Source organism: Ursus maritimus, unplaced genomic scaffold, assembly GCF_017311325.1.
Source record: "Ursus maritimus isolate PB19 unplaced genomic scaffold, ASM1731132v1 scaffold_13, whole genome shotgun sequence".
In the NCBI taxonomy this organism is placed as follows: Eukaryota; Metazoa; Chordata; class Mammalia; order Carnivora; family Ursidae; genus Ursus; species Ursus maritimus.
In genome coordinates, this window is record NW_024423675.1 from 20,534,710 (window position 1) to 20,545,552 (window position 10,843).

The 10,843-nt window shown below is 34.4% G+C and overlaps 1 protein-coding gene across 1 annotated transcript in view; it reads right to left on the reverse strand.

Moving 5' to 3' along the window:
* Positions 1-10,843, reverse strand: part of AK9 (adenylate kinase 9) — a 119,157-nt gene that overhangs the window by 35,799 nt on the left and 72,515 nt on the right. Inside the window, exons 21-25 of the mRNA XM_040628105.1 lie at positions 9,055-9,144; positions 8,375-8,575; positions 7,440-7,561; positions 2,474-2,686; positions 763-1,023 (exon numbers count right to left, since the gene is read on the reverse strand). Coding sequence (XP_040484039.1) covers positions 763-1,023; positions 2,474-2,686; positions 7,440-7,561; positions 8,375-8,575; positions 9,055-9,144 — 887 coding nt within the window. The remainder of the gene's footprint in view (positions 1-762; positions 1,024-2,473; positions 2,687-7,439; positions 7,562-8,374; positions 8,576-9,054; positions 9,145-10,843) is intronic.

A 10,843-nucleotide genomic window follows, 5' to 3' on the forward strand; every position in this document is an offset into this window, starting at 1 on the left:
TATGGTTTAAAATGTCAAATTATATATTATAGCTAAGAGGAGTTACTAGTGATTAGCGTGACTGATTTTCAAACATGGCCTCAGGATATCTTGTGTCATCACTTTTTGCTACTATATGGTTTAATGTGTATTACACACCCATAAGGCTTAACCAATTTTTGTCATTTATCTTATAATTCTTTAACCTAGATTCTAATTAAAGGATGGGCCAGCCAGGCAGTCAATTGGAACATAATCTATACCTACGTCCATTTACAGGGGATCACTTGAGAAGAAAAGGGTCTAACTATATCAGAAATGGTGAAAAATGAGTTAGAATTAAGAACTTTCTCTTTACAACCCCAGAAAGAAACCATCTAAGAGATATATAAAATTTCTTATGATGCATCATTAGAAATTAATATTTTGAGAACTCTGCTGGTGCTGGGGCAGATTTTTATGACATTTGATAGAAAACAGAGAACACAATAAAGGAAAACCTTATAGTCTGGGTCAGATATACCAAATAACAGAATCCCAAATAAATGCCATGTAACAGTCTCATCAGGGAAAGCTTTTCAGATTTTTATTGGAGTCATGTAAAACTTAGCACTTCGCATTCTAGATGAACAGTAAGATATGTATTTAACATATGGGGAGGATGACATATGGGGAGTTAATTTTTTTCTTCTTCCTGGAAACTTTATAGAGTTTTATACTGCTTATATTCTACTTCCCAAAAGTAAGCATAATTATCTGCAAAGAGAGTATTAATATTACTACCGGCTTCCTTGTGTTTTCTTCTTCAATCTTGACATTGGCCTGAATTGCAAGTTCTTCAAGTTCTTGTTTTGTAAACCGTTCTTCATCAGAATCTTCTTCAAATTCACTTCCAATCTTCTTTTCGGTTTTGAGCATTAGTTTCTCTTGAAGAAATTCTTCAAACTGAATGTGAAAAATGCCCCATTTTTCTGCTAACTGTCTTCCACAGACAGTTTTGCCAGAGCCACGGGGACCTATAAGGCATATTCTTACTGGAGGAGCCTGACACAGGGGGTGGGTTGGGGAGAGGTAGGGTAGGAGGAGAGTGAAGACAAGGAAGTTTTGAGTAATTTAGAAAACATAAGGCTTATTCATTGCTCTCCCTAAAACTGAATTATCACTTCACAACACCAGCCGTGTCAGAAGGCACAACCATACACATATTTCAGTAGTCCTCCTGGGCACCACATAAAAATTAAAGTTCATGAAAATAGCCCAAATTATTCAGAAGCATTTAAATCATGTTCTATATGTTCTGTTTAAGAAGGCATTGGAATTAGGGACACTGGCTGGCTCAGTCAGTAGAGTATGCAACCCTTGATCTCAGAGTTGTGAGTTCAAGCCCCATGCTGGGTGTGGAGCCTACTTCATCGGGGGAGAAAAAAAAGAAAGTATAAGTGACAATGTATTGTGATTTGTATATTTTGATCTTGTAATCCCATGCTAGGGAATTATACTGATACAATAATTCAAAAGAAACAAAGAATGACATGCCCAAAGATTTCCTAAATACTATTTCATATCCACAATGACAAATCACACTATGAAAATATTGTGAAAAATGTCTAACAATTAGATGTTAAAATGGTACATCAAAATGATGAAGCATCATGAGATCTATGTAGAAATATATAAGCTTTCATTGATATAATGTTAAGTGAAAAAGCAGACTATAAAATATTACATACACTGGAAAGAATACACATCCATGTGGAAGAGGGAGAAAGTAAAATAAAAAAATGAAGGTTCTTGTCTAAAGCTGGTGCAATTATGCACGTGCTTTATTTTTAAAATGGAGAAAATATTACCAGTAAAATATACATAACATAAAATTTACCATTTTAACCATTTTTTCAGTTAAATTCAAATATTTATTTATTGAGATGGTATACTTAAATACCATAAAATCCACTTTTTATGTATATAATGCAGTAGGTTTGGGTATATTCATTTTAACCATTTTTAAGTGTATAAATCAATGGCATTAAGTACATTCACGGTGTTGTGCAACCATCACCACTATCTGTTTCCAGGACTTTTTCATCATCCCACACTGAAACTCTGTACCCATTAAACAATAACTCCATTCTCTTCCCTGCCTGCCCCCAGCTCCTTGCAACCATTATTCTATTTTCTGTTCCCTGTGAAACTGCCCACTTACACAGCTGCCTCTTAATGTAGCAAGCAATAAATGTAGCTGGGTCTTTTTACTTCAGTTAAAAAGACAGATATTATGTGTTGGTTTGACACAAGTCATTACTGCAGAAATCAAAAAAGATAATTGTTTTACGTTATATTCCAAAAAGTTGTTCTTGGAACTTAGATATTTTCACCATGTTGTTATATATGATTGGGGACTTCACTATTAAATAAAACGATGAAGGCTGGCACTAAGTCCTTGCAAAAGTACTCATGAGCAATCGTTAAGATCGGACAGGAATATTGTTCTCACCTTTAATGGTTCTTTATGAGCCACGTACTCCTCAGGATGCTCCAGAAACTTTTCTTTAGCCTCAGGACTTGAAAAGTAGTAGATCTTTTCTCGATATTTAGCTGCTTCGTCTGTGCTGCCTGGTTGTAGGATGAAGTTTTCTTTGAGAAACACTGGACAAAAGTGCTTTGTATCTCCTAAGTGCCTTCTCTTCTCTTTAATTCTATCTTCATTCTACAAATATTATTCAGTTTTGGGAACAGTATTAAAAGTATTTTGATATAAGACTGAAAATTAAGTAAAAATAAATTAAAATAATGCGTATTGAATAATACTGAAGCCATAACAAGATGCCTTTAAAACAATCCACAAAAGGCCAGTTCTTATACTAATTTAATTAAATAAAATATCGGTTTCTCATATCCCTCTAAGCTCACATCTTGAATAATGTCTTCTCCATAACAGTATGTCTTTAAAATACTCAACAATTTTATGTGTACCCTTCCAGCCCCTTTTTTCAAAGTATATCCTACCAATACACATGTAAAAATATACAGATATTTAGGCACAGACACAGTATTTCAAGAAATACCAATGGGATAATACTTTACAAGACTATTCTACAACAAGCTTCTTGTCAACAAGACATAAGGATGACTTTCTGTAAAGGTGAAAACATGGGACTAATCTACACTTTTCTTGCACCACTCCTGCTCAATTTTTATATGAGAGTTATGCAAACTCCAAAATAAGCCGGGAAGTATTGCTATTTTTGTGTGATGTGGAAGATTTTTATTTATTTAGAGAGTGTGAGTGGGGAGAGGGACAAAAGGAGAGGGAGAAAGAGAATCCCAAGCAGCCTCCCCTCTCAGCACCATATGATGCGGGCTTCGATCTCATGACCCTGAGATCATGACCTGAGCTGAAATCAAGACTCCAACGCTTAACCAACTGACCTACCCAGGTGTCCCTATGATGTGGAAGATTTTAAGCAACATAGGAATTATCTAATCAACAAAGGCATATTAGAAATGATTTGTAACTCCCCTCTATCTTGTTTGTTCAGCTTTTACAGTTCTTCCTAAGCAAATTTTAGGAATTCATATTTTGAAAATCCTTTTTATCTTGACTTTAAAATTAATTAGTATAAAGTTCCTATAATTTAAAACAACCCTGTTTTTAAAATTTGATTACATACCCATTATTGTTTCAAATGTTATTTGCTTCTTCTTTTTACCTAATTAGAGTTGTTAGAAGTTTGCCTATTTTATTACACTTGCCAGTGGACCAACTTTTCACTTTTTGAAATTAGGTCTACTGTTTTTATTTTGTCTTCTTTTCCTATTTTGTTAATTTTTGCCTTTACTCTCCTTTCTACATTCCTTTGGTTTATTTTGTTGTGCTTTTTTCTCAGATTCTGGAGTTGAATGCTTAATTAATTTTTCCTGCTAATAAGTTCACTTTAGGTAGGGTTGCCAGACATAAAAAATAAGAATGTGGCTTCCAGTTATATTTGAATTTCAGATAACAAACAATTTTTTAGTATAAACTTGTACCACATATAGAAATTATTCTTTTATCTGAAATTCAAATATAACTGGGTATCATGTTTATTTTTAATCTGGCAGCCACAATTTCTACTCCTGCCATACTATAAAGCATTTATATGTGATTTTTTTTGAAGGACTAAAAACAATATATTTTTTTATTTTGAAGCTGAAATGTATAATCTATCAAAATTAAGGATTTTGATAATGCTGAAATAAGGTCATGTGACATTTAAAATTGTGTTGAATTCTCAAATCTTTGTTCTCATTTATATGACTTTTTATAATGTATTCAATTATAAAATGCAATTTTATTATTTAAATTTTTTTAAATTTTAAAGTATTTATTTATTTGAGAGAGAGCAAGAACACACAAGCAGGGGGAAGGGTCAGAGGGAGAGGAAGAAGCAGACTCCCTGCTGAGCAGGGAACCCAATGTGGGACTTGATCCCAGGACCCTGGGATCATGACCTGAGTCGAAGGCAGATGCTTAACTGACTGAGCCACCCAAGCGCCCAAAATGCAATTTTATTTAAAAGCATTATTGATTTCACAGTAGAAATATATGCTCTTTTTAAAAATATTTTATTTATTTACTTGAGAGATTTTCTCTTTTAGAAATATATGCTCTCAAACAATACTGAAAGTGTAAGTTCTGACCTTTGTGAAAGTCAGTAAAATTTCATTTCATGAGAATTTTATTTTATGTTTTAAAGATTTTATTTATTTACTTATTCAATTTTTTAAAAAAATTATGTTAGTCACAGTACGTCGTTAGTTTTTGATGTAGTGTTCCATGATTCATTGTTTGCGTATAATACCCCGTGCTCATTGCAATACATGCCCTCCTTAATAACCATCACCGGGCTAACCTATCCCCCCACACTTCCCCTCTGAAATCCTCGGTTTGTTTTCTGGAGTCCATATCTCTCATGGTTCGTCTCCCCCTCTGATTCCCCCCATTCATTTTTCCCTTCCTTTTCCTAATGTCCTCCATGCTATTCCTTATGTTCCACATATAAGTGAAACCATACGATAATTGTCTTTCTCTGCTTGACTTATTTCACTTAGCAGAATCCCCTCCAGTTCCATCCATGTCAATGCAAATGGTGGGTATTCATCCCTTCTGATGGCTGACTAATATTCCATTGTATATAAGGACCACATTTTCTTTATCCATTTGTCTGTTGAAGGGCATCTCGGCTCCTTCCACAGTTTGGCTATTGTGGACATTGCTACTATGAACATTGGGGTGCATATGCCCCTTCTTTTCACTCTATCTGTATCTTTGGTGTAAATACCCAGGAGTACAATTGCTGGGTTAGGGTTTATTTATTTATTTGACAGTGAGAGCACAAGCAGGGTGAGCAGCAAGCAGAGGGAGAGGGAGAAGCAGGTTCCCACTGAGCAAGGAGAACTGTATGATAATTTGGTTGTTTTAAGCCACTAACTTTGTGGTAATTTGTTAAAACAGCAATAGGACCCCAACGAATGTCTTAAATGATAAGACTGAATGGAAGACATATCTACAAATACATGAACAAAAGAGTAAAAAGATGGAGAATTTGAGGGAAAAGATAAGGATATTTGGAGGATAGAGTCAAGAGACCTAATTAGTATTGAGTAATATAGAAGGAAGAAAAGGAAGAGATGGAGAAGAGGAAAGAATTAATTTCCCACAGATACAGAAAGACATAACATACAGATTTAAGGGCACTCCAAGTATGGGCAAGATTGATGAGAAAAGACAAACACTTGGCCATATCTTGGTACGACTCCTGAATTCTGGAGTGGCATTAGAACTGTTGTTTCTTCTTGTACTTTCTGTTTGGCAAAAGGGAAGTATCTTTGTCGTTGATTTTTTCCTATTGTAAAAATGATACATTTCTAATGTTAAAAGATCAGATAATATAGATAAGCACTTAAAAAAGAGAACTTACTCGTAAGTCCATCACTCAGAGATAACCACCATTAACACTTTTAACAGCTTAACTGACATTAAAACAGTGTACATATTATTTACAGTATAAAATTTGGTTAAGTTTTGACACAAGTATTCATTTGTGAATTCACCACAACCAAGATAATGAACATATTCACAAATACCAATTCACACTTCTTTGTAAAATCTCTCCTTCCTGCTCCTATTTGCCTCCTACCTGCCCTATCGCCAGGGAACTACCTGTTTTCTAGCACTACAACTAGTCTAGAGTTTCTTAATTTTTATATAAATGGAATCGTACAGGATATATTCTTTTTTGTCTGGCTTCCTTCTCTTAGCATAATTATCTTGAAATTCATCCAGATTATTGCACGCTGATTAGAGGGTTGGAAATTTCAGTTCCACCCTCCGTCCTCCGAGGTACAGTCGGGGAGAGGGCTGGAAGTTGAATCAGCCGATGGCCAATGACTTAGTCAACCATGACTGTGTAATGAGGACAGCTTTTTGGTCTTTTCTTTCAGAAGAGCTTCCATGTGCCACCAAGCAGGGCCCCAAGCTCCACAAGGACAGAAGTTTCTTTGTTCAGGACCTTGTCCTATGTGTGGCTTTATCTGGCTGTTGATCAGCATTCTTTATCATATCCTTTAATAAACTGGTAAATATAGGTAAATGTTTTCCTGAAATCTGTGTGCTGTTTTAGCAAATTAAGTGAACGGAAGCCAGAGGTTATTGGAATCCCTGATCTGTAGCCAATCAGTCAGAAGCACAGGAAACAACCTGGGGCTGAGGTGGGGGGTGGGGGAGCAGTCCTTTAGGACTGAACCCTTAACCTGTGGAATCTGATGCTATCTCCATGTAGATAGTGTCAGAATTGAGTTGAATTCTCAGACACCCTACTGGTGTCACCTTAGGAACTGCTCAGTGTTGTGTTGGGGAGAACCTCCTCCCATGTTGGATTTGGGTCTAGGAAACTTGAAAGAATTGATAAGGCCCCAAAGTAAAAGAATCACTTCCTATTTTATTACTGATGGATACCTGAAGTGCGTGGCTATCAAATGAGAATGGGTATCAAAATCCTGGTGCTAAGGGAGTAGAGTAGTGCCTGAAAATGACCTGTTCCTTTCATGAATTCTATTCCTTATTATCATGCAAGCAGCCTCCCAAGGAGGCCATTGCTATCTGTATTCTACATGAAACACACCCGTTCCCTTAAATATTTCTGTCTCTAATACCTATAGATGGTCCCATGGAAAAAAATTTAAAATATTTCCTTTTTTTTTTTTCATGGGTGTAATATATTGCCTAACGAGCCCTGGCATTTCAGGGGTCAAGTGAAGCTGGGTGGAGGCCAAGTTGAAAAACTTATAAAATCATTTATTTATAAAATTAAGGATGCCTGCTAGTTTTCTTGGGGTCCAAAAGTGCTAGTTACCACTCTGGATATATGCACTTTCAATGATGTGACCAATGTGAACGAGCAATAATAAAGAAGTCATACCTCTTCCTCTTCCTCCTCTTCCTCTTCTAGCTCCTCATCAGCTTCAGCTTCTGCCTGATAGTCTTCTGTTTCTTCATCAAAATCTTCTATGGTTAACTCCCATGCAACATACTGGAAGGGTTCTGTAAAAAAAAAAAAAAAAAGGAAGTAACTTTTGGGAAGATATTTTTAGGATAAAAGGATATTAGCATATTACAGTAGTCAAAGATAGGAAGAGTGATTATAATGCCTGATCTCTTAGTTTAAATGTGTATGCAAACCGGTCTTCACAAATTCTTTAAGTGACAATGGCTGGTTTGGCCGGTGATCTTTGTGCTCCGTGCTGTTCTGATTGGCAGGTTTATTTTTTTATTTTTTTAAAGATTTTATTTATTTACTTGACAGAGAGAGAGACAGCCAGCGAGAGAGGGAACACAGGCAGGGGGAGTGGGAGAGGAAGAAGCAGGCTCCCAGCAGAGAAGCCTGATGTGGGGCTCGATCCCAGGACTCCAGGATCACGCCCTGAGCCAAAGGCAGACACTTAACGACTGAGCCACCCAGGCACCCTGATATTTCAAATATTTAAATCTGCCCTGATATTTCAAATATTTAAATCTGCCAATCAGGGGCGCCTGGGTGGCTCAGTCGTTAAGCTTCTGCCTTCAGCTCAGGGCATGATCCCGGAGTCCTGGGATCGAGCCCCACATCAGGCTCCTCCGCTGGGAGCCTGCTTCTTCCTCTCCCACTCCCCCTGCTTGTGTTCCCTCTCTCGCTGGCTGTCTCTCTGTCAAGTAAATAAATAATATCTTTAAAAAAATAAAAATAAATAAATATTTGAAATATCTACCCTGAATACATTGGATGCTTTACTTCATAAACCATCCAGAAGGGCTTTAAACTTTCACGGTGCTTTTAACAGTATTGCCTGTTCTTAACAATTAATGTTAAGCTCTTACTTTCCATAGTCTCAACTACTTTCTGAAGTAGTTCCTCTGGAGTTCTGCCAGCAATCTCCAAGTTTAAAGTTTGAACGAAAGACTCATTGATTGGTGCTTCCAGATGTTTCCACATGTAGTTGAAATGTTTAATCTTCTCTTTAATTGGCTCCATTTCAGGAACATCAGGATAAGCATCTTCTGGAAACTCAGGGAGTACAACTTTTGAAACAAAGGTTAAAGGAAAAAAAAAAGAGTCTTAAAATATTATCTCTTCAGCCATATTCTCAAAATAATTTATACTTCATAGTATTTTTAAAACATTTGAAAGAAATACACTTAGTTTTCTAGGTAACAATATAAATTCATAAATTCGTATTTTAATTTATGCTTTGTTCCTTGTATTGGCTTAGATGAATTATTATCTACCAATAAAATCAAAATCATAGATAATTAATAAGAATTTCATATGGCAACTTTAACTGTTAATAAAATGTATAAAATGAAATTTGATGAAAAACAGTACTATATGCTGGCTACATACATTATTAATTAATACGCTAAATTAATACATATGGACTGGCACACAACATAGAAAGAAATAAGTAGAAAGTTGGTACTATGCCTAAAATAAGGGACTGGACCCTTTGTAAAAGAATATGAAAAGTATTTTCACACACTAACTACTTTTATAATCTAACCTGTTTCATATAATTCTTTAGTTTCCAGGCCCTCTTTGGATCCTTTTGAAATTTCTGTTCCAACTGTAGTATCCTCAGCAGACTCAAATACTTAAAAAAGAAATCTAACAGTTAGTGATTGAATTTTAAAACGTTATTACTTTATGAAATTTTTGGCACAAAGAAAATTTCAAACCACAGTTTAATTGTATATACTATGTCTAAGTGAAAATACAGTTCCTGTTAGGTAAAGTATGGCATTAAATATTTAATAATATAGGCCAGAAAATGAAGAATATTTAACAATATACAAAAAGACATGGACCAAAATAATAATTGACACATGGCACATATAAGTCTGACGGATAACTGTTGTTAAATATTATTCAAATTACTGTTCACATGGCATCAGACTAGCAGTTACTGATATTTTCTTTAATTTCTTAAGATACCGATGAAAATACTCCAAAAGATCATGAAGTGGCAAGGAAAGACAATGACATATCGAAGTCTAAGCTGTGGGCGTAGGTGTGGCAAAACCCAGGAGAATCTCAACAATATTACTATTGAAGGTATAGAACAAACTCTGTTTTCCTGGATGATATAAGACATGCCTCACACGCAGATCCAGAAAAGATGGTGCAGGGAAGGAAGAACTAATTATCTATCTTCTCACCCCATAGTCTTTCCTAGTTCTGAGATACAAATTTTGTGTAGACTAAATTTATATTTATATAATATTATATGAAATGTAATATATATTATATATCTCTATCTATAGAATATACAATTATATTAATCACAATAATTAATTTATATGACAAAATATAAGAAATCACAATTATAATTAATTATATAAATTATATATATCAGAATATTCTAATATTAGAATATTCTAATAGAATTAATAAATAGAATCAGAATATTCTAATATTCTAATGATGTAATTATATTTAATTTTATTTGCATATATAGAATGTAATATAATTAAATTTAATATAATTCTATTATATTTTTAATATAATTTTATTATATTTATTACATATATTATTATATATATTTATTATATATATTTATTATATATTATATATATAATATATTTAATATATTTTTAATATAATTCTATTATATTTAATTTAATTATATTTACATATCTAGAATATTATTCTAATAGTCTAATAATATAATTTTATAATATATAATTATATTTACATATGTATATATAACACTGTAACACTGAAAACTGTCTTCCAAGCTAAAGTAATAATTGGGTCCTCTTTCTACCGCATTCTATAATTAATACTCAAGAGAACAGGATGTAGAAGAGAACAAGCCTAGGGCTGGTCTGGTGGTGACATGTTTAATTGTAAGGTGCTCAATTATCTAAAGAAAAGCATTATAAATGATGACAAAGACAAGAATACCAAGAATACACAGAGAATTCTAAACTGTCTTAGTTTCTCTAATTATGGAATGCAAGTCAGAAATGATGAAGATTCAGCCACAGCCTAGAAGAGACAGACAAGATGAATACTTAACTAAATATCACCACGTGAACTAGGTCAGTGCACATTAATCTGACCTTTCGGTCTATGTTAGAGAGTACCAGGCAAAACGCTAAAGTGAAAGGCACATATGTATATGTATGTGTGTGGGGGGGCATTAGATGTGGTTCTTATAAATACTCTACCTACCCTTCCTGTTGCCCTACTTTACCTGTCAGAGCTGGATATAGTCTGTTCCATTCAAGGAGAAGTCAACAACAACAAAATAACAAGTCCTATGAAAAGATGTTATAATGAAGGGAAAG